The sequence below is a fragment of the Homalodisca vitripennis genome, chromosome 3, assembly GCF_021130785.1.
Source record: "Homalodisca vitripennis isolate AUS2020 chromosome 3, UT_GWSS_2.1, whole genome shotgun sequence".
Lineage (NCBI taxonomy): Eukaryota > Metazoa > Arthropoda > Insecta > Hemiptera > Cicadellidae > Homalodisca > Homalodisca vitripennis.
The window spans coordinates 189435027-189462929 of record NC_060209.1 but is presented as its reverse complement, the minus strand read 5'-3'; the positions used below and the strand labels follow the sequence as shown (position 1 = coordinate 189462929).

Sequence of the window (27903 nt, the reverse complement as noted above, 5' to 3'; positions counted from 1 at the left end):
TCTGGAAGAACTAGTATGATTAGTTAGGAACAGAAAGTGATTATGCTAGATATATTAGATGCTTATTAAAATAAGTCATTAATGTTTTGTGGCATAAATAGTGTTCTTCTGTATTTAAGATATAAGTCCGTGTAAAACAATTCTCATTGGTTTGAGTTGAAATACAATGTACATAGTAACAGTACTTTCTCTGATACCTAAATGGTCTACTTAATTAATGTAATACTCGTTAAAGTACGTGCTTCAACATGCAATAGACTGAAAGACCTGTTCAGAGAATTTCCCTTAATACCAGTTCACAGCTTCGCTAGTGGTATTAGTCTGGCTATGATCTCGACTCAAATTAACGCTAGTAATTTGCTTAATAAATCGGACAACTCCATAGCTGTTGTGTTTTGTACTCTGAAGAAACTAACAATCTCTCTATATGGGCATAACTATTGCACCAATTATTTTATCCCAACAGCTTCTTCAGGTGCCGTTCGAGGCATGGCGCTCATGACGCTGTCAACCCGAAAAGAAAAAAAAGTTAGGCTAGAATAATAAATATTGTTACTTTCGACAAGTAGTAGGTTGCAAGCAACTTAACTTTAAAACATATCATCATTGTTTCAACTGGGTTTCCTAACCGAGTAAGATAAGATATCGCATTAGATAAGGAATATAACTGATGACAATTATTCCTTTATCTGTCAGGAATTATCGTGAAAATAACCCTGATATAAATTTAAATTCTTTCGTACTGCTTACTATTACAAATTTGCATTTAGGGATACTTCGTTAATACTGTCCAATAGTGTACTAGCATATGGGGTTTTCGGGACATTGACGTCACGAACCTCTATTTACACTGGTTTTAACTTATCCTACAATATAAACTACTTGGAGAAAACCTAATTAAGCTTAGCTTCTCTCTGAATTTGAGCAGAAGCAAATCAGGGCAAATCCATTCTGGAATCCAATGCAATTATTTTCCACAGACAGCCCAGGATCCGTGGATCTATTCGATTATATTAGCACACTTTTTTTTCTTGAAATGTCGGCGAATTTTCTCCTTAGAAATTGTATGTTGTCGCAGTAGGCTTAAAAATGGCCAAATAACTGCGAAAGGAAAGACTAAGTAGTGATGATTATTTTAATAGGGATCCATTTTCAAATACATAAAGTGTTTTGATGTACCTCAGTACGTTATTTGCAATGTTGTTATTAATAATGATGCATTGCGGACTAGAAGAAGAAATCTTACTCTACTGGAAGCATTTTAATGGAAAACGAGAAAGCTCTTGAAGATACATCTAGCGCTGAAATTGATCCACTGATCCTGTATCACGGCATTTGTAATTAAAGTTAAAATTAGCATTTTTCAGATGTTAGGCAGAGAGCTGGCAGTTTAAGTTTTTCAAGAGATCCATTAAAATACATATTGATGTACTTCCTGACCACAAGGGGCAAGCAATTGACTTGAAATGTGATTCTTAAATATTGGTGGAATTTAAAAACGTGGATATTGAAGACATGGTTTAATTATCTTCATGTTTACTACGCGCAAGTTGATTTGGAAGCTGCCAAGTTGTTATTGCAATTTCATTCACATAATGTGAGTCTGGATTTTCAACATTGTCAAAATTCAGTCAAAATTCAAAATGTCGAGCAAGGCATTTTGCTACGTCCACTATGTCCTAACATCTGGAAAATACTGACCTATTTAATATTTAAATCATATTATTTAGATTACTTTTTTACTTACAATGCCATGATACAATTTGTTATTTATTTATTAAGGTATTGACTGGTTATTTAGAAAATCAGATGTATCTGAAAACTACTGGTCAAAAAAGGCATTTTGTTATTTTTAAATTATGTTATTTTCATTTAAATTTAAACCCAAAATACAATGAGTATTACATTTTAAAGTTTTAAAAATGATTACTGTCACAATATAGTTTAAAAATAATATAAAACTCGAGTTCTATGTTATTTTTTTATTTTTTGTTGTTGTATTTCTTTTAGTTTTTGTTATTTTTATATTAATTTCCAATATTTTCCACAGATCAAACGAATTATACAAAATAACGGCATCACCAACCCTGCAGAATTTTGGTAATAGTTTCCATAAATTACTTTATAGATTTTATCATTATTTTCGTATGGTGCACGATAAACTACCAAAAACCTGTTATGGTGGTTTGATTTATTTTCGATTGCTGACGTTTTGATTAATTATAAAAATATCTAACCTTTGCTACTTCTTGTCACTTACCTTAAGGCCAGGGATTTGGAGAGTGAGGTAGGTTACTTTGCTAGCCAGCCTTATATACACCTTGCTGATGCAAATAACTGAAAAGCAATTATCGCCCAAATATTAAATCTGCTAACTTTGCGCATGTATCGATTGTATCAGAAACTATGTTCTAAAATTGCTTCTGCCTTGATTCTGTCAGAGGTGTATTACTATACAAAATAGATTGTAGGAAAATTTACCTTGCATTTTACTCTTAATTAAAGTGCAGTCTTTCAAGGCTTTTCAGCTTCAAAATAGGAAGTCTTCATATTTATAGCGGATTGAAATGGCTCGTGGATTATTAATTTAAAGCTGTTGATCAAAATAAGGGAATGAATTGGAGGGGAGGATGACATAATTGTACTGGATTTCTCTTAAGCTATATACATACAATCTTATTTATTCTACAGTGTTTACGCGGGTTTAAGAGCAAGCATTATGTTCCATCAGGCATCTACCTTATTTGCTCTCATTCTGTTTTTGTTTATAAATAATAAAATGTGTCATATGAAATACAGCATAAGTTACAATTTTCGGAACATTGTACATCTATATACATAACTTGTAATGATAATCAGAAAATTCTAAAAAAAGACAGTTTATCTTAAATGTTTTGATCGCATACTCTAGAAAAAGGTATGAGTCCAGTTTTTATGTCCTCTATTTTCTTGCAAATATTAGTATTGCCGCGTTGGGTTAAACTGAAGTGGAAATCAATATTAGCTTGTCTCGGTTAGAGTTCATCAGCTGTAAACTTCATGACTTAAGACCCATAAAATAAACTGTCTAGTAACGACAGACCCATTGTATTGTTCAGAATGACTAATTTGCATGTACTGGTTGGTTTTTAGAGACACTCTATGAAGATTATACTTGGGAGTATAACGCCCAGAAGTATCCAAGGAAAATAGTATTTTCTTGTAAATATAGTCCTCCAACTTTTAAAGTCGGTGATTATCGTAAAATCTGGCACTGCAACTAGGGAATTCATTGGTTTTACTAGAAATGTATTGTCTTACATACTGATGAATCACACTCATATTTGTCTGGGTGAAGGTAGTAATATTCATGTCTGTTAAAAAAAAAACTCTTTCCAAAGTAATACTCTCATTTTTAACACACTTCACGTGTTTTAGGTATTTTTCACCTGCCTCCGATTTCTCTCTTGGATGGCAGATGTCCATGCGTGATTTCGTGTATCGTCTAACCTCGAAATCCCGAATGTCGTTTTGTTACTAATGCTGTGTTTGTTGTATATCAGATACGGATTTAGCAAGCTCTTTTGAATAATTAAACATCAATGACATTTTAATACTGAGAGGACCGGTACAAAAATTTGTATGACAACTACCCTCTTACTTACGATAACATTATAGAAATCGGATACAGTTCTACTATTCATTAATGATTTCTTTTCACGATCACATCTGGGAGATCAATTCTGCACGCAATGAACGAGTGATGGATGTTTTTCTTTTTGGGAGTTGGTTTTTTCTAGTGACTGCTGTAAAGGTTATTCGCAAAATCAAAACGTCCTTTATCAAATTTTTCAGATAGCACATGCAAGACTACCTGTTCTGTGTGACCTGGACACAGTGTGCATCTATTGCAGCTCATGGATTATCAAATGCTTGTATAATTCAGTTTTTTAACCTAGTGGCATTATAGTATTAGGGAAATACTGATAACTGCAAACCAATAGATTTTGTGACATTAATAGGGTGAGTATAGTAAAATATCCTATATAAGTAATAGTTTTTCCATCTCTACAAAGGTTCTGGTTGTCCATATGTCAGTATTGCATACTCTGACCGCTAGATCGCATGAGCAGTTCGCTAGCCCATTTCCCCTCCACTCCACGAGTACCGGGAAATAGTTATCTGTGCCCCACCTACTCCATTTTTCTCTTCACCAATCCTCCTGAACCCTAGATCTGGCAATTTCTATAGTAGCAGGACACTACACCATGTTTTGCAAGCGTTCTTTAAGAAATTCGTAACATATTTTTTACACTCAATCCATCAAGTATTTGAATTGATTCATGCTAAAAGGTGATAAGTCAACAACATTTACTTCTTAGAAAACTATCTGCAAGTCATTATTTTTACAATAGAGCCAAGAATTTCTTATACGCCGAGTTAGAATGGTTATAAACATTTTCACGTGCATCCAAAAACTCTTTTTGCCTTAAAAAATCCTAAACGTTTTTGACTGATCCCTTTTTAGCATGAATATTAGGGATAAAATTAAACTCAAGATTTTTTTTTTTCAAACCGTATTTATTTATTACTGTTTATATTAACAAGAAAATGAGTAAAATCATATCAAATACACCTGTTTTATAACATAGATGTTATAATAATATATCTATACATAAGGAATCAATCATTGATTTCTGCAACTTTGTATTTCCGTTTTTGGTCAGAGGTAGTTTACCATCGAATTCTCATATTCTGTCGGTATGTAAAGATTGAGTTTTTTAAGGTCCTCTAGATTTGCCCATTTTAAAATAACCTTTCTTTTATTGTATGCTTTTTTAATGGTAGAACAATATTATTTCTTCCAGGAGTTGCAAAAGCAAAAGTATGTTTGAAGAAATCGATAAATCGATGACCAATAACTTTTACCGCAACCTCTACATTATAAGAAAAATGCATAAACTTTCTGATGGCGAAATACTTCTTTTGGTTTTTAAGAACAATTTTTCCTTTTACTCTCGTTAGACAATTATTTAAACACGTATCACTATGATTTTAAATCCAATATGTTGGTCGTAACAACTTTATCAACTCTGAATATCTTGATTTTTGAATCATTTCACAGATCTGTCTATATTGTGTACAGCCTGCCAAGACGATTCAGCTCTCTCTCTCTTAATAATGATAAAATCCCTATCGCAAGGCAATAATTTATGTCCTCTTAAAGAGTAAAATTGTTCTGTTTTCCGGATTTCTTTTAGTTTAGTAAAAGCTGAAGGAGTTTTGAAAGCGTGTGATTTTTATTGCGGCCCCAACCGTTGTCAAAATACAAGTTAAATTCAGTATATTAATTTGTGACATTGTTTATATATTGCAGCAGGAGAAAATAAACTATAAGTTAGTTCATTTTTGAGATAGCATTAGGACAGACTGATGACAACAGACATCGAGGTTAGGTCGTCAACATCAGGTTAACTTCTCAAGGAATAACTCTATTTGAGAAATTATATAGTAAAACACGTGTTCGATTACTTCATAGGGGTTATATACATTTTAAGTATAAAGTTCAGGTAATTGTGTAACCAGACTAAAATAAAAACAGCTGCAGATAAAAATTAGAACGTTTTGGAGTATGTGTTAAGTTAAACCTTTGATTGCAATAGTTGAGTTACCAATACAACAAAGTATTATACCTTCCAGTGACACCTTTTTAATGATTTATGACTCGAGGAAATTATATTTTTCACAATTACAATTTTAGAGAATAACATAGTTTATGTTAATAGAATAACGTAGTTAATTAAGTAATTATGTAAGTAATTTATTATTTTAAAATAAAACACACGTCAATTCCTCGTCTGAATATATCTTAAGTATACATCCTGTAAAAGACCTTATACTTCACATGTTTAAAAGGACCATTCACCTGTTTTACTTGAGCCAAATTATGAGATGATTCTTAAATTTGCGACACATGCACATGGATACCCTTTTCGATTGGTTAATTTCTATGGATTTTTTGTATTATTCTTGTATCTATATTTTATAAATAGATAATTTATTAAATAGACGGTTAGACTACTTATTCTAACCTGATACCTATTCCAATTAGGGTAGTGTGTATTTTGGTATTCTTTTGTGTTTTAAAGTAAACGATAATTTTTGTATTCTTTTACGTTATAAAAATGCAGAATTTCAAAGCATATAGTCCAGATCGCGTAAAGAGCTCTTGTTGTCAAGCGCTGAAGTTCTGTAATGTTCATCTAACGATTTTTGGAATGGTTTATTTTTCAAACCTACTGGTGTAACATTATATAAAATATATATCTTCATTTGATACTTTATTAAACAAGCGTGCTCAACTTAACACGAACAAGACTCAGGGAGATTAGTCTTTTTGTAAAACTATTTGTTACGTTTTAATAGAACCGAGAACGTAGCTATCAAATGCATAGCGAAGGAAGAGATTAAGTAAGGCCGTGAAAGGAGACTGCCGCTGGTGAGGGAAGAGCGAGTACATCTTTGCTTGTGCATCCCGAGCACTCGGGAGGAAGCAGACTGAAAATCTGAAGGCGCCCGGAGTCTTTATAAAATCAACACAAATTCTATTGTATCCGTTTTTCTGACACACTTTAAATTCCTAAGTACCTAAAATTAATATTTTTCGTCATACATGGTAAGATAATTAACTCGTGTTTTCAAAATAAAAACTTTTAATCCCTCCGGTAATGTTTCACATACTTACTGTAAAAATTTTAAATCCTTATTATTAGACGTTTTTTTTTTGAGCCTGAATGTAAAATGGCCTAAAGCGACTACTTCAAAATGTTTATGACTCCTCGTGAAAAAGTGATGACAAAATGTTATTTTTTTGTCTTCATAAAGAGTACCTTGAAGGATTGTGACTATTAAAAAAATACTCAATCCAAAATTCGATTGCACTTTAAGTGCATCCCAGGGTTTCAGGGAGACTTCTCGTTTTTCCTGCAGCGGACTTCCTGGTCCGGAATTACAAACCCTTTCATCGTTCAGTTTTAAAAGGGCACAATTTTTTTCCCCAAACACCTATTTTAGTACATGCACATAACGAGGGATTGATGTGTATAATTTAAGTATTATGTTTGCTTTTTATTATACGGTTCGTGTTTTAATCTATGTATTATTTGTGAAAGCCTCATTCCGCTTTAAGTATATTCATAACACTCCCCAAAAGTGTAGAATTGTTGACAAATTTACTGCAGTATTGACCAAGAACTGGATATAATACAACACGTTTCTTATAATAACAAATAACTTTATTTTATACAAGGAAATCTCTCTGTGAGTTACACAATTTAAGTTACGATCTAAAATTAAAACAAAGCCTTCTTACATGCTGAAAACAAAATAAACATCCAGTCGTGCCGAAGTGATTTCAGTCAAATGTAAGGAGCAAGGAAGGCGCAGTAAATTTTGGTGAACGATATTTAATGAAAGAATGGTACAGAGCTGTCAGAAGATTGGAGATGTTTGGCTCTTGTGCGAGTCACATTCGCTGATGACAACCAATTAAAGTAGGAGGGTCGCCCGTGTTTGTCGATATTGTTAGCGTTGGACGGCCGATGTTAGTTAAGATGACAGTTGGGCGACCCTATAATTCCGTGGCGACCAACTTCTTGAGTTCTGCAACCGAACAAACCCTTACTTTTAATAATAAGTACATATATTACAATATAAATCCATATCATTACAAAAATAAAGCAGAAGAAAATCAATAAAAACAATAAAAAGTCGTTCTTGCTCATTACAGTAAGTACGGTCTTATGTAATTCAGTGGATTTTCGAAAGTTTGAATAGGGAATAGTAATATGGACAAGTTCTCAATATTACTTTAACCACCTTTAGGTACTCAATTCATTTTGTTCCATATCGAGTTATGAATGTTTAATACATTTATATAGAGAATCAGGAAAATCCAATAAAACATAAGGGCGTAAGATGCTTTTCGTCTCTTTGGGTTTTCAGCATTGTTTTGTCAACAATCGTCTCGGACATATACGTATAATTTTGAAAATGTTAAGACTGTAAGAAATATAAATTCATAAATAGAATTATCCATTGATAATCAATGGGTGTTTTAAAGTTGTTTTTGACGTTTTTGAATGCACCGTTTTAGTTTTTAACGTCTTGTATTTAATTTTTCCCAAGGTTGAAATTACTATTTGGATTTGTTAAAACTCCCTGTTAACTTTGAATTAGGATTAGTATAAAATAATAATAAAAAAAAACGCTTTAAAATCGACACTAACTATTCTAATACACATTATAAAAGTATTAATTTTTTTAAACAAGTTCAGAGTAGTTAGGTTATATTGTAGTTTCCGCCGTACATAACGTTATTGTACTACTCATTATCGTATTTCATTTTGAACTATCCAAATTTGTGTAACTGAAGGTTGAAATTCAAATCGCGTGGCAAATAAATAAATTAATACAACTAATTATTGTAATATCTGCATTAAGGTAATTGTTATAACTGATATCTTTTTTTACCACTGTGTTGAAGTATGATGTGTTAAATTTTAAAACATTTATATTTTTGGATACTTTCATATTAATTATTACCTCTCGAGAGAATGTTTATTCCTCCTCCTCTTCTTCCTCCTCCTCTTCCTCTTCTTCTTCCTCAACCTCCTCTTCTACCTCCTCCTCTTCCTCCTCCTCGGGTTCTGGTGCTACATCCTCCTCCTTATCGGCCTTGCCACCTTCCTCTTCCTCAGGGCTCTCTGGGTCTCCGGCCTTCTTGCCTGGGCGTTCACCGAACCACTTGGGCAACTTGGCTGCAACACACGTCTAGCTGGAGTAGAGCTCTCTTAGATTTTTAGCCTCCTGATTAGGAGTATGGGTTTACTACCGCCGTTAGGATCATTAGGAGTTGAACATTTGTAATAGAAGTGGTTCTTAAAATATCTTAAATGTGTTTCTGAAGGAAAATCATAACGTATGTATTTCTAATTAAATTGTAGTTTTTTTATAATTTCTCTTTAGGGATCCTTATACTTTGTGTAAGGAAAAGAAATCCCAGAGCACAAACAATAAAATTACTTCAGTAGGTTATTGTAAAAGAACGTCCTTTCTACGTCTGAACCTCCAATCGAAAATAATATATACTGGATATGTACAAAAGACATCAAACTTAATGGTATTATGTGCGATATACATTTTCTACCAAATTCTAGCGGCATGTAATAGTAGTTAGTAATTCACTATTACGCTCCTACGTATAATTGGAGTGTTTAGAACCTGCTCTGTTAGAACTAATTATGTAATGTTGAATCACTAATTGTGAATTCATTCCACTAGAGTTTGGCAAAAATGTGTGTAAAAGAAGGGATAAATTTTATGGTTGTTGCACACTGAAATTATGAAATAGATTGAGTTTTAGGCATTTAATACCAAAGAAGTATACTAATTGTATCATTAGTCATTCAAAAGCTAAAACGTAGTTCCTTGTAAAATGTATTGGTTTTAATTTTTTTTAATGGAATATACACACATAAACCTTTCTGTTTGCACAGAAAAACACTTATTTTATAGATTTGTTTAAGTACATTTGAAATAGACCATGGGTAATTCTCATTTTTGAAAATAACTTAAACATATTTATGCAAAATTTACAAAGCACTTGTACAACGAATCTCTGTACATACATTAGCACACTGAAATAAACAATTATGACACAAAGGTGAGAACACGGATATATCACATGCAAGACGAAATATCAGAATCAAACACATACACAATACTTACGACCTCACATGTACACAAAATAAAATTAAGCACTGGTACATTTATAAATGTGAATTCTTTCTTTGTTAGGATGCTCATTTGTTAATAACCATATCGACACTATCGATACAACTATTCGAATATCTCAAGATCAAATCGTATCGGTTACTTTTTATCTGATTGATAACCTATCAACAAAGGTAGATATGTAATCGCTTTAAATGATTAAAGAACTAATAGATCAGCACAATATGACTAACGAGTACAATATTCATTTATTTAAAGAATTTATAGGTTAATAATTGTTTTAATAAATTTGATTTAAAAATATGATCCTTTTTTATTTTTATACTTTCTTTTTGGGTACGTTTTTAATTACATTATAAACTGTTTTAGTGTACCAAACTGAACGGTTTATTTTAATTAAATTCTACCATCAAACTAATAAAGTATTATAATTTATATACTTACAACAATCACTTAAAAATTATTTCAGTATCACGGAGATAAAAATTATGTGTATAAGCTCGAACATTTCATTCACAATAATAGCTGGTGAGTTGTGTTTTAGAGGATACTGGAAGTAAAAGAATGAGTGTCTTAAAAGAATACGGAAGAAATTAAAATGTAGGTTAAACTACGACTGGAAAACTGTTACGATAAAGTATTACTGGTTAAAAGTTGAATAGATTGATATAAAATCATCAAAAGACATTTAATAAGTACAGGGCGTTCACAAACTCTCCGGTATTTTTTGGGAAATTTGTTGCTCGGAACAAAATAAATACAAAATGTAATATAAGCATTGGCCAGTAGCTTAACACCTGCCTTTATGTGTGTGTCTTTTAGATTTTATTTTTCATTTAAGTAAACAGTAAAGATGAAACCTACAAATCATTGTTCTTGGAGTCACAAATCAAGAGAGAAATTAATATTAAATTATCATATGACGTTTCAAGATGGCGAACGGTTGAAGTGTTCATAACTTAATAATTTAAACACTAATAGTTTAAAATTGTAAACCATGAAAATAATGGCGTTCATTATAGCAGTAAAAAGTGTATTATCTACATTATTTCTTGACAAGGACGTAGCCAGCGAGGGGATTCAAGAGGTCCGAAACCCCCCCCCAATTTCTAATTTCTTTCAATTACCTACTTCTTTAGTAAACTATTATTATTATTTAAATAATTCAGTATTACTGACATGTAATACTGAAAAATCATTCTCAACAAAGAAACGGGTCAAGAACTTTTTAAGGAACAAAACTCTCTGTCCACTACGGGAAAATATCAGTTATCTGCCCCCCCCCCCCCCAAATTGTTTGCTGGCTGCGTTCTTGTGTCTTGACAGGTTTTTGTTCTCTACTTATCACAACGTTTTTACGTAAATTACTTTTAATATTCTTTCAAAATTTTCAGAATCTTATTGGTTTTTACGTTAATAACGTTTAAAAACTTCAACCGTCTGCCATCTTGAAACGCGATAAATTTTTATATAATATTTATTTTTATTTGACTGTGCTAAATTTCAATTTTTTCTTTATTGGTTTCTTAAATAAAAATAAAATCTAATGAACACATACAGAGACAAAGACGGTAAAGTAAGAATTTCTGAACTATGTTTACATCACATTGTTTGTTTGCATTGACCTGAAAAACAAATTCCTAAAAGAGAACTGGAGAGTTCGCAAACACCCTGTATACGTAGCGATTTAAAAGTGAAAGACTTATTTACTTGACGAATTGTAAAGTGAAGTTACAAGATGAACTGTGCAGTGTTTGACTTACTCTTAGGACGCCCTCCGAACTGGGAACTCTTCTCCGTCCACAGTTTCTCGACCTGTTCCTTAGTCTGCTCCAACAGTCCCTGTATAACCACAATCATCCACACACAGGTTACTCAGGGTCGGGTTAGTCAGGGTACGGTCCGCTCGCATTTCTATCTATACAGGGGTCTTACGGCTTCAATCTATCTTTCACACACCCAGCCAATGGCGCAGTGTAGCGGGTACGGCGGTTATCGCGAGATAACCAAATCAAGCAACGCCGAGCGTGGCTGCTGCTTGGATGAGTGACCGCTGAGCGACCCTGTCCTTGCAAGCAGCCCGCCTGCCCGGCCGTTATTGGTGGTTCAGAAGTCACCTTTAAGCCGTTGGTCCCTAGGTCCACCATGTGTTACGTAGGGTTTCTTAACCCTAAATTTGACTGGTAAAACGATACATTACTGTACTCTACAACCTCGTCACTGGCAAAATTTCTTTAAAATTATTACTCTTACAAAATTGATGGAGTATTCTCTTACAAGTTATTCCGGCATGGTATATGACAGCAAATTTAAAATATCCAAATCTTGTTGGTTTTGATCTTTAAAATTGTGAGCAAAACTCACGACTTATATGTCTTTACATAATAATAATAAATACGTAAAAATTAATTATGTTATAAATAATGATTCACATACTTAATTTAATCACGTCAAATCTGCATTAAGTCTATACTTGATCAATTTTTGGATGTTATAAAATGACAGAGCTCGAGGCAATTTAAAACAAATCAAATTTTGAAGGATTAAATAAATCCTCTATCAGAATATCGATCTCATGATGTTATGGACTATAATTTTGTATCGTTCATTGTAATAGAGATTTTTATTTAATTTTTACTAATTTTGTTTCCGAATTTTAGAAATAGTTTAATTTTGTTACATTATTAAACACTAATTAAAGATGATTGAAGCCGCAGACAGTATTGTACATGGGTCTGAATGTACAGAGGAATACACACAAAAATGATGAGTATGACACAAGATGATCAGACTATCTTGGTGTTCTAATTGCAGGAAACAACACATCTGGTTTGGTGTGAAAATCTGTGGTAATTGTATATATATATTATGTGAGTATAATATCACTATTGTGAAGTTTGAAGACTTTGATGTAGTGATATATCCAACAATACGAAGGTTTTAAGTAATAGTGTTACTTAATTTTAGTTTTATTGAACTCTCTCAAGAGGTATAATTGAAAAGTCATAGAGTGATAAAGAGGACTTTATAGTCCTAACCTCTCCCTTCAATAAAGGCGCTTTCTTTGCATTCCAGGTGAAAATAATTCCAACAGTTTTTGTTAAACTTCATTGTGATGTAAACTCGTTACACACAGGGTTTTTGTTGATTTTAGAATGCTTTATCAATGTTCTTTTCTTAGTGATTTTAGAACAGTGATTTTAGTGATTTAGTGATTTTAGAATTTACCTCTAATTCACTTTTGATGGCGAGTCTTGATTTTGTTTAGTTGGAATAGTTAAAATTTTTAACGTATATTGTGTTATTTTGATCTAAATTATTTGTACGCTTACAAGAAAATAAAAGCATAATAACTTTAGTGCTTGTCCAAAATGGTCATTGACGATAATGTTTCTATTTTAATACCAGTTTGAGGTTAAGAAATTAGAACTGATAAGAAAGTAAAAGCATAATAACTTTAGTGCTTGTCCAAAATGGTCATTGACGATAATGTTTCTATTTTAATACCAGTTTGAGGTTAAGAAATTAGAACTGATAAGAAAGTAAAAGCATAATAACTTTAGTGCTTGTCCAAAATGGTCATTGACGATAATGTTTCTATTTTAATACCAGTTTGAGGTTAAGAAATTAGAACTGATAAGAAAGTAAAAGCATAATAAATTTGGTCTTTTTAAGCAATGGTGATAGACGATAATGTTTCGACTTCGATACCTATTGAAATTAAGAAATTAGAACTAACAAGTAAATAAAAGAATAATAACTTTAGTCCATGGACTAAATAGAAAGTTTGGACTTCGATACCCCAGTTTGAGATTAAGAAATTAGAACTGGTAAAGTAAGAAACTTTTTAGCATATTTACTTTTTTCTTTGTTTCTTACGTTAATCATTTGATTATTATTTTAGTTTCGTCAAAAGAAAAGGAAACAATGATATTATTACCCTAGAATTTAAAGTCTGCGTGTTTTAATGCCATAGAGGTCTCCAAGAATGTTTATTTGATCCGCGCAAAAGAGAAAAATCAAAAACTTGTATTTAGTATAATTAATTTGCTTGATGAATGTACTAAGATTGGATGCATTAATCGATACCGTTATCTGTCGGGTTTAGGCATATCAAAATGATATTATTAGATAAATAATCTGTCACAGTTGGTGATGACCATTTTAGTACCCAGTTTGTGAATTTTCAATATAAAGACTAAACTCAGGTTACGTGTGAAAGCTTGAATTCTTGTAACTTGTTCAGTTAATTTGAATACAATTTCATATCATACCATCAGAAAACGTTTGTTCATTCAGAACTTTGTGATGTGTGGATCACCTGGTTTTGTTATTCATGGAAAATGTTCTGGTGTGTTGACGTAACACCTGTTGCTAAGTGTATCTGTGAGTTTGAGATGGTTTTGTTACTAAAGGGTCATTGCAGTGAACACTTAGTGACTTCTAGCACTGTTGGGGTCACACACAATCTATCTATACCACATGCTAGGGGATCCCTAGAACACTTCACCATAGGTCTACTCACTTTTGTTACGTTTTGTAAAGTTTTCGTATTTATTCTTCCACTGTTTCTCATTGATTTCAGAGAGCAGTGTTTCCCAGCCCTAGTCAACAAAAGTAGTCAATAAAGGTTAGAGAACATCTGTATCTTTCACATTTTCCATCCACATTTTCATCGATCACGTCCGTAGAATTCCACAACATCAACATTGATTGTCAATTAACTGTTTACCACTGTTGCAATTACATCTAAATTACCCGACGAGAGAGAAACTGTTCTAACGTTGAGTTTCAGAAATGAAAGTCCCACAGTACAGTGATTAAGTCTTTATCGTCACTGTAGTGGAAGAAATAGTTATTGTAATCAGATTTATCATTTAAGTTTCATAAAAATTAATGAAATTTTTTTATTAATAATGAATATCATAAATAATGAAATTATTTTCATTACATAATTAAGTTTCATTAATTATTTAATGAAAATCAAAGCATTTTTCATTTGAAATTATTAAACAAAGCAATTTTTAAAGATATTAATTTAATAACCAAGACGTAAAATGCATTTCAGAAATTCCTTTATAAAATCTACAAATAAAATGATTGACATTAATAGTTGTTGTAATTACGTATATTATATACTCAAAAAAGTATTTATATTGGCAGTTTGAACATAAATTTTAAAAAATCGTAGGTTAATATAGTTAGAAAATTATGGATAGAGCTACTATTTTTACAAGATGATTCAGAAGTCCTTATCCTACAAACCTTTAACTGTATTTTAACACTTTAAGCCGTATCAAAGAAAAATAAAAATAGTTTTCCTAACTGTCGTTATTTTAATACAGAAAGGTTTTTATACACTACTGTCCTGAAGATATAAATTCACTAGCCGGGAAAAATTTATCGAGACCTTTTCTATAAAGTTATTCTACATATACGAACTGCAGTGGGTCCTTGAAGTTCTTGTATTCTTTTAGTGTTGCTTTCAAACGCGTTCTCCTTTATTCCACGATATGAAACTTCAATGCTACAAGTCTGGTGATCGAGATGTCTAAAGAAATCAATCAAGGACCAAATAAGCCATGTTTAAGATTCATAGAGAGTTTTGCAAATGACACTATCTTCTCGAAGCCAAAATCCGGATCGTTCATCATTCTGAGTAATTTCTTCAAGTTATTTTAAAGGAAATTGTCAAATAAGTTTTCAATTGGATATAAATCATCAAAAGTGCATCTTTTGGGGATAATTACGTAACTTTGATACAGCTAGATGATGATATTAACTCACGATTAAAAGTTTGACCACTGTCAAATAAGCTTCATAATTTGTTCTGGACACCTTTGCAACGCTTTGCAGTATGGAATCAATGGCAGTAATTTATACGACTCTGTAAGTGTAGTATACGTTATTTTAGAACTGTATGGCTTAGTTTTAAGTGCTTACTATTTTGCAGCCGACGTAGGACGTGTATGGGAGAACTTAAAATTATTTTGGAGGTTTACAACATTTATTGCACATTATCAACTAAGTAAGGTGTTAACGAAGTTTACTAATATACCTTTCATTGGCATTTCTATTTTGTATTAAACGTTTCATTGTCTGATTGAATTTTATAAGTTACGAAATCTAACAAGATATCTACTCAGTTTCTCAGATCGTAAGAATTTATTCTGATATATGATCCTAGCAGGCACTTTCTGTTGTTGCAAGAGATATATTCTGTAATCGATTAATATAAACGTACCTAGTTGGACAATGTTGCCAACTGAGATATCGCGCACTAAAATTCCCTAATAAATAATAAAAGTAATCATACAGTTGTGGCATTGACTTTTAATTACACTACAAGGACTTTTGAATCAGCCTGTATACATTTTTTATAAAAAAACATTGATTTAGGTTATAACTTTCAGAAACCTCTTTCCCTTGAAAGTTATATGCTTGGCCTGAAGATATACTTACACCCTCGAAGAGTTTCTTCTTATCGTCATACGACCTGGTGTCCACTCGTCGCTCGTATTTGGAGGCGACCTGGATCTTGGGCTGAGCGTGAAACATACACAAGAATACATTCATACACATGTAAACAGTAGTTAAAATAGTTACAAACTCAAGAGCTCCATAACTAGACCAATACACAATTTTTAAATCGGCCGGTTGAGAGTAAAATTTAAATTTGCAATTTAATAACAACTTCTTTGTATCATTCTAAAATGTTACGGTAAAACACAGTACTTGTTTTTATGTGATATAAACTTTACGTCTCAATCGGATCACAAGTTTTCGTTATTTTTCAAAGTTACAGTTAGGTTGAAAGGCGCAAACACTTTTACATGTTTCTTTGTTACCGACATGAATACTGGAATATTTGCTTTATATGTATAAAGGTACAAATAAACAAGCTAAGTTGTAAGGTTACTCCTGTTATTTTAGCTTTACTAATAATTAGCTTGCGGTTAAGGTCAATCACGGGTATAAATTCTATTGATCGTATTTATTATATTTGTGTGTATTTCGTGTGTATTGATAGCTCGCGTCTTAAATGTCACATGAGAAGGCAGTTTTCTCCAAATATGCCGAGACTTGTACGTAAATGAACACATTAGAAAGTGTGTAACTAGATAAAGTACTTTTTGTAGTGAATGTTACTCAAGCTCAGATTAGAGAATACGTTTAATATTATTGTATTGTAACAAAATGTGTAACTAACATAAGTTCTATATACAAAAGACTTACTTTTTAAAAATTATATTGACATAATTTATTGTTTTATTTATTTCACATAGAAATTAAAAAAAAAAAAAAAAAAAAAAAAAAAAAAAAAAAAAAAAAAAAAAAAAAAAAAAAAAAAAAAAAAATAGTAGAATAGTATATGATAATGGGGATTAATTTTTGTATTATAAACAGAAACAATGCTTACTGTTTTAATTAATTAATACACTTATCATACTGACCTCTTATTTTTAAATAGATTGACAAGTATGAAATATGCTTTTATAAATATATAAAACAAGGAATTTACTCAAAACGTAATTACAGGGATAAAACTATTCTTAAATAATAGCATAAATAAGTTGTGTTGTTATGCGTTAGTCTTTCTATATTTATTCTATATATAAGTTTGGTTACTCATAATCATGAAGATGGTTATGTTCCTTTAACAGGATTTGTGTAACACGTGAATTAACTTACCGGGTACTTTCCAGTCAGGGCTCTGAAAATAAAGAAAGTAATGATTACTAGTGTAAAAGACAGTAGTAATAGTAGAAATTTACAATAAAGATATAATAAAATAAATTATTTCAGTATAATCTCTATTCCTTTATCTCTGTTGTTAGAAATTTGATAAATCAGATAATGTTGTGCCAGGACAACGGATATAAACAATTTTGATAAACCGGAAACAATCGATAGCAAAGGCTCGCTTATCTATTGGGAACAGATAAATCGATTACAAAAATAAAGAGGAGTGTTTATTTATTCACTGTCACGTTGAAAATATATTATTAGCTTATCATAATGTTTATCGTACAGAAATAGATGTATGATTTCTTAAAAAAAATTACAGATATTCTTGTATCTTAGATCGTATGATTTTTTATCAAATTGCCCAAAATACCCATAAATAAATAAAAAAATTGAACAAGGTTACGTATTTATTATAATTATTTAGCGACTGTCCGGGATAAAACATGGAACAATTGTTTATCGATATCAAATACACAAGACAATGCACGCAGGATAAATTAAATAATCCATTGCTTTACAAATAGCAATTGGGCTAATGATCTATTTAGTTTATTCTGTTCTATGACTGATTAATTAGACCCAATGAGATTATTTGACAATGTAAGTATAATTTTGAAGCGAATTCGGATACAATACAATTAAGAAATTTTGATTGGGTTCTTTTATTAACATAATAATACATTTGAGAAGCTATTATTTATTTATGGTGCAAGTTACTTTTCCAGAAGGAGTTATTTAAAAAATTAGTTAATATATAATAAGTAGAATCTGAAGTTACAATAGAAAAGAAAGAATGTAGGTCAATAATTCAGTATTCTTCATAAGTATTATAAGTATAATCCATAAGTATTCTATATAGATTGTATATAACTGTGCTAAATATACTTACTCGGGGTCAAGACCCTTTTTGAGGGCTTTATGCCTGAGCTGCTGCTTTTGTCTCTCCTTCAGCTCCTTCAACTGGAGACAGAGTAAATAAATTGTTAACAATCTAATACTTACTTTTGTATAGTTATCATATCGGCCTAATAGAACAGTAAATTAATAAATTTTATGGAATGAGTTTAATGATCCTATTCTCACAATGATAAGTATAATGCACAAAGAGTATATACATGTGAAAAATATCAATATTGTACCCTTACGTCATCATCTCAAACATGAAACTTTGTTATTAGAAATCTATCAAAAGCACATATTCACAGCTTATAGTGTTATAGGGTCAAGGGGTTGACCTTTATCACACATGGTCATGCCGTGTCAATATAGCCACTAAGTCGGCAGGGGTATCGCCATCATTTAACAATGGAAATCGATTAAATTGCTCTTGTTGCATTTCCAAAAACTATTTGATCAAACTTGACCAGACAACGTGCCATGTCAAAACAATAAAGATATCTCTATAAACGATCACAACTTGTCTTATACAAGAGATAAATAATATACATAATTCGCATGGATGTGATTTTTTATCAGGAAACATACTCAGATAAAAGCATTCTCTGCCCTATAAATGTTGATCATTCCTAAATTAATATTTTCCTCTATGTTTTATGTTTATCAAAATGATTGAAACACTCACGTCGTAGTCTTGACGTTTCTGCCTCTCTTCCAAGTCGTACTTCTCTGTCTCCAGCTTGACGATTTGGTCCCAGAGCTCCTGGGCCTTCGCCCTCAGTTTGTCAATGCTCAGGTTGTCGATGGCCAAGGGCTTGATCCTGATGCTCAAGGAGATCTTCTTCTCTTCCTCCAACTGCTCCTTTGTCTTGTTCCTCTCGATTTGTGCTGATGACAGGTTCATCTAGAAGGATTTATTTATTGGTTCAAGTCACACGTTCGATTAAGGCTAAGTTTCATACATAATTAAAAAAGCAAAACCCCACCCAAAAAGTATCTTACGATTGTCATCTTACAGTATGCCATTTAAAGATTTTGTTGCCAATGTTTCAAACATACTGGCAAAACTTCGGAAATAATTAAATGGAAAAATAGATTCTTAATTTTTACTATCTAGTTATCTTGTATATGTATCTGCAATGTGTTTATGTTTCTTGAACTTACATATGAAATTACTTCTAATGACTTTTATAGATAGGATACAGGTTCTAACAAGATAAATAGCCCCAAAATTATTGCATTGTAACTCAAATTAGTAACTTATTTTTAATTTTTTAAATATCCGCTAAATGAAATGAAATATGATATTAAGAGTAGCGATTTTTAGTTCTACTAATTCAACCCCAAATTTTGTTCATACTTTTGTAACCAATCAGATCAAATCTACGTAGATGTTATTAATACCAAATCCAACTTCATTTAGTATTTTGATTTATACAAGTCAAAATCCTAGTGAGAATTTGTATCTTTGTTTACACACGTTACACAGTATTTAGATCGAAGTTACAGGTTACAATTTTTAATATAACTTTATTAATATTTCAGGAAACAATAATTGTTGTATATTTAAAGAAGATCACACTATGGTTTTACGTTATGTAATATGTTAGTGATATAAAAAATACACGAATCTTGATTTTATCAAATTTAAGAATAAAAAACCCCTTTTGCTATATAACTTATAATGTTATGCAAGATTATATACTTACATCAGTCTTCTTGCTAACGATGAAGTTGGGTCCTTTTCCCTTGCTTTGGTCCTGAAAGAAACAGAAAAGCACATTAGTAACTTGCTAAGTACTTTCTCCAGTTTCCAAGAAAATCAGAAATATTTTGCAATGTTTTAAACAATAATTTCTTATTAACCTTTGAAAAATTGGTCAACATTAGTTTTAATTTAATGATTGACTTTTAATAAAAACTGTTTTGTGCTCAAAAATGTATTATTTTAAAAATTACAGAACAGACATGTAATTCTACCAGCTTAAAATACAAATTAATTATACGAAGCAATTTTCAAGTTAGTATTTACATTCTGATTAATATAAGATTTACACAGTTAAATATGTACATGATATTTTTTATTTATTGTTTATTTACATATTAGTAACATCGTGAGTGATATAGAAGTGTAAAATATTTTAATGAACTATTAAATAAAGCAGAAAATATACCAGTCACGAAAATAATAAGAATAGATTTTGCTTTGAAGTGTTAAATAGAAAGATGTTTTAGTGTACAATTTAATATGAAGTAGTGTTACAAATGGGTTTGTCTGCTTTGATTTTAATTTATGCTATGATATAAATATTGGTTAAGATAAGTAAATATAAATTACAGTATGTAATATAATATTTTTATCAAAACAGTTATAATATATCAGAGTTATTTAATGTATATATCTGTATTTTTGCAGTAAAGTTTAAGAGATAAGCAAAGACGAAGGTGATGATGTTAAATTAGACAGTAGTATTTAAAATAGTTACGTGTGTTAGATGACAGTCGAAAGATGGAGTGACACAAGTGAGATATTTTTCCCACCGATATTTCTTACCTTTCTTTGGATGTATGTGTTTGTGGTCGCCGTTTACTGGCTGGTTTATTGTTGTATTGTGTTTGTGATTGATTTATTTAAATTTTACTACAACCACAATATATATTTTTAATCGTTGTAGAATTAAATATTATATGTAATTAGTTTGAACTTTTAAAGTAATTTTGGTTAGTCTGTAATTTATTTCCATGTAATTTAGGAATAAACCGTTTTCTAAACGAGTAATTTTAAGCAAGTTTATGATTGTAATTTTTAATTTCTGGGGTTGTTCTTGTACTCACCACCTGACACTGGAATAGAAACAACAACATTAAAAATAAGTAACATTCACAACTACATTATTTATCTAACGCTATTCAACATGCTTATACTAAATCGAGACTTCTGTGATTTTTGGCCAGCACAATAATTTTCAATTGTTAAATTCAAGAATTTAAATTAGATTCTTTTTTGTCTTTCATGGAACAGTTAGTAATTAAAAGAATTCTACAAAAGATGTACCTGTATATTGTATGTAGCCAGAAAATCTTAGAAGTCAAAAACAAATCCTTAATGAGTGTACGTGCATTAATGTACAGCGTGATGCGTTTGAGACTGAACGAACACGGTATTTCAGTTATTGTTTCTATGGTCTTACTGATTTAGTGAGATAGTTATAAACTTTAAGTACGAATTTTGTAGAAAAAATACATTTGCTAGATATCCCAACTATAGAGATTTGTTCTGCATAGATAATTGATGTTACTATCTGTTATTTACAGAATTCTGTTCGTTTTACGTATGTTATTATATTTTATAGTTTCAATATTCAGTATATTCTACATCTGATCAATATAGAGCATTTCTATTTTGACATTTCAAACGGATCACTCTGCACCTGTACTTAGAATGTTATGGGGCGTTTATCTACTAATCCATTTCCTAGTTAGGATCCTAATGTCAAAGGGTCACTCGAGGTCCTGTCTATTAGGATTTTTGTATTAGGGGTTTTAGGATAGTTGAAGTAATTGTTTTGTCAGTGGCGTACTTACTAATAAGCAATATGAAAGATAAAGCGGAGTCGAAGTTTATCTCTATCTCTCCTTTGGAAGACGAACTTGTATTTCTACTTTATTAATATAGCTTTAATCCTAATTTAGATTACTGATTATGGCTCTCAAACTAAATTTATATTGAAATAATATCTGCTATATTTTAAAATATTTATCCAGATAACAATTGTTTCTTCTGGTCCATTTCCTCTAAACTCAGTCCACTACGTGTTTTTAAAATGTAAAAAAAGACAGGTCGTACATTATCTCCTGAAGGCTAAGCAAATTGCTTTTCACTAAGATCCATAACTATGTTATATTATAACCAACAGGAGTTTACAATAAAAGTGTTTGTAAGAAAATGTTTGTGTATTGAATTCCCAAAATATCTTTTATAGTTTCTGTATAAATAATAAAATACCGTGGCTGAGCATTTCTAAATGGAAATGGATTGTTTGTAAAATCATATTCTTGTGACCAAATGTCACACATAGACATTGGGGACTGACGTAACATCGTTTTAAATAACCAAAACCGTCTTTTATTGTTCTAAAAATGTACGCGAAATGGAACTTCCTCTATTTCAAATTTTCTTTTTTTAAAGGTATCCAACCTTTAAATGGCCAAAAATTATTATTCTGCCATCTACCTCTGTAAACTGTCAATTAACCTCGCATGAATAAAATATTATGGCTGAACTTTTTAAAATGGAAATAGATTTTTCGTAAATTCTTATTCCTGTGACTAAATGTCACACAAAGATATTGGGACACACATAGATGTCTGTTACACGTTAGAATTTACAACATTTTACGTAGTTCCTCAATAAATCAACCAAAAAGGGTTTGTATGTATTAGATTCATTAAATAGATTATAGTTTATTTTTATATAAAATATCAAAACAAAGACAACTAATATTTTGTTATTTCCTCGTCTTGTAGAGAGTAACTCCTCATCCCTGCAAAACGAAAAAAACTTTGTTTTTAAATTATTATCTAGTCAGTTCTAACAAATATTAGTAGACGAAAATTTCAAATATTCAGATTGAAATATTTATCCTTGCTCTTTAGTTACAATTTCCGTATATCTGTTACTTTATTCAAGTTTGTACGTATAAATGAATATCAATAAATATCTCTTATTTGTGGAATGGCAAAGAAAAATATCCTGTATGCGTGTTATAAAAAAAGAATATCCTCTGTTTCTGGAATGGTAAAGATAAATATCCTGTATGTGTGTTGTAACAAAGATAAATATCCTATATTTATAACAATAAAGATAAAATATCCCGTGTTTATAATAATAAAGATAAATATTTTGTATTTGTATAAAAAGGAAGGAAAATATTCACATTGTGCGTAATAAAAAATATGAATATTCTTTATTTTATCATGGCAAAGAAAAAATTCCTGTACGAGTCTAACAACAATGATAAATATTCTAAATTTATGTAATAACAAAGGGATTTTCTTGTTGCATAACACCCTTTTAAAAGCCAAGGTACTCCCGATTCGTTTGGTTCTAGATTTCAATAAAGCTAGTAAATAGTTTGATCGCATTTCATTAATTTAAATTTACGTTACAAAGAAAACCAAACTTACGAAACATCTGAAAATAAATATACCTTGAGAGCCGACATCATCGCTTGTCTCTTCTTTTCTGCCTCTTCCAGACGCCGTCTCTTCTCCTCAATATCTCTCTGCTTCTTCTCTTCAACTTCCCGTTGTCTCCTCTCCTCCTCTTGCTTCTTCCTTTCTGCCATGCGTTTTTCTTCATCTGCACGCATAACCTGAACAAAACATTCATCTTTAATAAACCGGTTGTTTTATAGAGCTCAGGGTTGTGATTCTCCAGTAATTGTTGAATTCTTTCGGAGATGTTTGTTTTTGAACAAACATTAATTTACTGTAATTTATACCAAAAAGGTCGCAGTGGAGAAAAGGTACTTTTTAAAATAATTAATAATCAATTGCTATTTTTCAGCAACTGGATTCTACTGCTGTGACATGATAATATAAACATAGCATGGAAATGTTAATTATAGGCTTATTGCCCCTTTAACAACATAAATGAAAGAAGAAAATTATTTAATGTATCAAATGATATGAAAAACAGTGATATAAATTAGAAATTTTGAAATTAATGAGCATATTTCACTGAATTATTAATAGTTATTGAATATATTATATATACTTATATACTGAATTATTTGAAACTATAATATTTGAACTTAATGAAATGTGCATTTTTGTGAAACAACAAACCTTTTCACCTTAGGATTGACGTTTCAAAGTTTATTATATTTATTACGATTTGTTGTAGGCTTTTAGTGTTTACAGACAAAACGGTTCATTCATTCTTTTTTAGAAACGTAAAGTTATTACCTTTCGCTTGGCTTGTTTCTCCTTGAGCTTCTTGAGTTCGTCCTCCTCCTTTGCTCTCTGTTTGCGCCATTCTGCGATGTATTCCTTCAGCTGTTCGTCAAGGGCGGAGGTCTTGGCTTCTTGGCGCTGTATTCAGAGTAAAGTCGGTTATAATATTTCCACAAAATTGGAGTATAAATAAATTATGTTTGTAAATAGCATATAAGGTGCGTTTTCAAACTATTTGTAATTTTTAGCTCTATTTCGTAAATGAAACTAAATTAAATTTGGACTATCGTACTTTTACATTAATTACCAATAAAAGATCAGAGTAATATTAAATCCATTTATATATATATATATATATATATATATATATATATATATATTTATTTAATAAATTTCTGTAGAAATACGTTTTTTAAATTGGCACTATATTTTGGTAAAACTCGTGTTCAGGCAAATAAACGGTGAACAATATAAAAGAACGTAGTATAAACAAAAAGAAATAAACAGTGAATGGGTAATAAATATAGATGATATTAACTAAATATTTTTTCCATATGTTTCAAATTTAGACGTTTTTGGCTAAGTTATCTAATGTTGAGTTCATGTGGAATTTTGCTCTTTACAACCAATTTTTGTGCTTGTTCTAGTGTTGTGAGGTAAACTGTGTTTGAATTTTTATGCACTTGCCGAATAGGTTTGACAGAATATGTGTTTTCAAAAGTGTCATTGGTATTTAGACCATTAGTGACTACAATATTCTTATCTTGGTGCTTGTAATCGAATCAGTGTCCTGTCATTCATGTCCTCAAGGTATTTATAGTTGAGCCAATATAATATGCTGGACATTCGTTACGTTGAATTTGATTAATCATATTTTTAGATGCACAAGACAAGTTGCCAATGATAGAATATACCTTGCTTGACTTGCTACAAACAAGTGAGTTTTGACGAATTTGGTAACGTTTTAAAATCAAACATCTTGGTTTGTTACATGAATGTGATCCTTTTTGTTTTTGTATTGGTTTTTCATTGGTGCTTGTCATTTGGTAATTTAGGTTGGATAAAAAAAGAATAACGTTACGAATTCTACGTTATTTTGCATAAAATTTTGTGTTACATTTTTATATGGGGCTGTTATTGCCTCCTAAGGTAAAGAAGTTTACCTACCTTTACAAACTCTGGATCGCCTCCCTCACCCCTAAAAACATAATTATCATATTAGACACAGATCTCTTATCAAGTTATCAAAAAACTGTTAAATAATCATTAATCATGGTTTTAATTTATTATAACGATAGTAAAAATATTTATAATTATCTTTTAATAATTTAGTATATTAAAAATTATTTTGAAGCCTTATTCACTAATATCTTTAACATTAAATATTTTTCTTTCTTTCACCACACTCATTTCTTGTAAAATCAACACACAACAATAAATAACACGAAAACGCACATTCATAACATAATTTTAAAATGACATTTAACATGCAGTTCAAGCAATATATAATTGCAATATATCTGTACAGTTTATGGCGGTTTTTGCAACCATCAACTTTGCATTTATACAGTGAATACTGTATGATCAAAGTGAGTTAAAATACACGCCTTAGACTTTAGGAGTCCTTAGCCATAATTGTTTTTAGTAAAAAAACTAAAAGATCAGTCATCTTGGTGGTTACAAAACCGCCTAACAATTTTACGCTTGTGGTAATATCACATACAAATCTATAATCTTAAATTCGAAATATTGAAACATTGTAGACGTGGGTGCACAGTGTAATGCTCTTGCATGCTTTCCAAAATCAGATAAAAAGAAGCATTCAACATAAAGGTTGAGTGTTATATCAATGTCGTTGTCACACAGAATCCATTCAGTGTAGTGTATGCTGTGACCAAAAGCACAATAATTTCAAACACAAAAGGCAATGAAGTGATGTATTAAATGAGTAAAAAACCTCTTGACCTAAAATTGATTTGTTTCTACGTATATTTATATTTGTTGTGTGGTACCTATTCAACGCCAATGGCATTTTTAAATGTTTCAGATGAAAATATTCCAGGTCGTTTTTTTGAAAATGAAAATATTTTTCACCACCATGGGATTTGAACTCGCGACCTCAAAATTAGCACTTAGGTGCTCTGGAAATTATTTTTTTACGAATAGTTATTAATTTTAATGGGATGCTTCCCTTTCATTCCTTTGGTCAACAAGTGCTGGATACGGATCATAACAAAACTATATGTATCGTTTTTATATTCCTCGAATTTGTTATTTAGTTGAATTATATTCTTGGATATTTAGAATTTAGTACTTTGATAATATAAGTACTTTTTCATACTGGTTATTTAATTCTGCAGGACAGTATATATTTTTATGCTAATGTGAAATTCTTTTGTGTATGCCGGGAAAACCCAAGGGATTTGGTTATTTTCATATGCAGTTAACCTTTAATACGATGTGTGTCTGTTATACATTCTTTTATAATCATAGCCAATTCACACAACATAGAGAAATGCAGATGATCCAATGTAAATACATGCAACATATCATTCTGAAGATTGAAAATTTGCATCTGAACTGCGATACTTTCAGATTCGCCAGTTTGCTATTGTTCACAGACTGGTTTTACTTTTGTTTACGTAAAAATATTTATATCTACCAATGAAAAATAATATACTATTTGTTACGTACCTGCATTCTTGGTGGTTAACAAATAATCGGTTTTAGAACTTTATACTATATAAATTTATCTAGTGAGGATTTTAAGGAAATTGAGGTTAGGTCTACGAGTAATTTAAAAGGTCGACTAGTTTAGCTTTACAGTTAAAATATTTACAAGTGTCCCAGTCGTTTTCACATTTACAGGAATTTTTTGGTTGGAATGAAATTAATTAACAATTTCTTGGAATATAATTCTTTAGTTTTAAAGTACAACCAAACCTAATGTTAGAAAAGTTGACTTTAAAAGGTGGAAACTCATCTATCGTGTCTATAAAAATAGAGTTATACTACTTTTTTGTATTTAAGATTAAAAGATTTGTTATAATAATCCTTACCGGTTTAATAATGGTTAATTTTAGACTGTTTACCACACTTGAAAAGAGTTATTCAACAGAGTATATTGTGCATTGCTGAATCAATTTTTGTAATCCAGAGATTAGGAATTTCTTCTGCAACTGCAATGATACTGGAGGCGTGTTTATGAAAACTATTTACAAAATGGTGTATGAGTAACATTGCACTGAAGCCCGGGTTACTTACAAGAAACTCAATCATTTATACAGTAATGTTTTATTTACAAAAATATCAAAGCACATCAAAATGTAAAAAACCGTGCTTTAAAAATGTTCGACACAAAACTTTAATTTGGGCTTTGTTAAGACACAAAAACGGTATCGGAAAACCAGGGCAAAACACAAAACCTGTAACTGTGACAGCTTAAGATACGATCGGAGCAAACTTACTTCTGAGAAATGGAGGGTCTAGCACTAGAAACAACAAGAGTAACTATTAGATAAGCTC

The 27903-nt window shown here is 30.9% G+C and overlaps 1 protein-coding gene across 9 annotated transcripts in view; it reads right to left on the bottom strand.

The window, feature by feature from the left end:
* Positions 1 to 7256: 7256 nt before the first annotated feature.
* The window catches only part of LOC124357889 (troponin T), a 38859-nt gene continuing 18212 nt past the window's right edge, over positions 7257 to 27903 (bottom strand). For 3 of the 9 annotated variants that reach the window (XM_046809980.1, XM_046809981.1, XM_046809987.1), the window contains 13 exons: positions 27846 to 27869; positions 25546 to 25576; positions 24391 to 24516; positions 23631 to 23795; positions 21256 to 21264; positions 20130 to 20180; positions 19106 to 19324; positions 18413 to 18483; positions 17467 to 17488; positions 16237 to 16317; positions 14300 to 14378; positions 8584 to 8798; positions 7257 to 7641 (listed from right to left, as the gene is read on the bottom strand). In XM_046809980.1, the coding sequence (XP_046665936.1) occupies positions 8599 to 8798; positions 14300 to 14378; positions 16237 to 16317; positions 17467 to 17488; positions 18413 to 18483; positions 19106 to 19324; positions 20130 to 20180; positions 21256 to 21264; positions 23631 to 23795; positions 24391 to 24516; positions 25546 to 25576; positions 27846 to 27869 (1078 nt within the window). In that variant the 3' untranslated portion in view covers positions 7257 to 7641; positions 8584 to 8598. Of the gene's footprint in view, positions 7642 to 8583; positions 8799 to 11537; positions 11617 to 14299; positions 14379 to 16236; positions 16318 to 17466; positions 17489 to 18412; positions 18484 to 19105; positions 19325 to 20129; positions 20181 to 21255; positions 21265 to 23630; positions 23796 to 24390; positions 24517 to 25545; positions 25577 to 27845; positions 27870 to 27903 lie in introns of all 9 variants that reach the window. The other 6 variants (XM_046809985.1, XM_046809989.1, XM_046809986.1 and 3 more) reach the window with 4 other exon arrangements.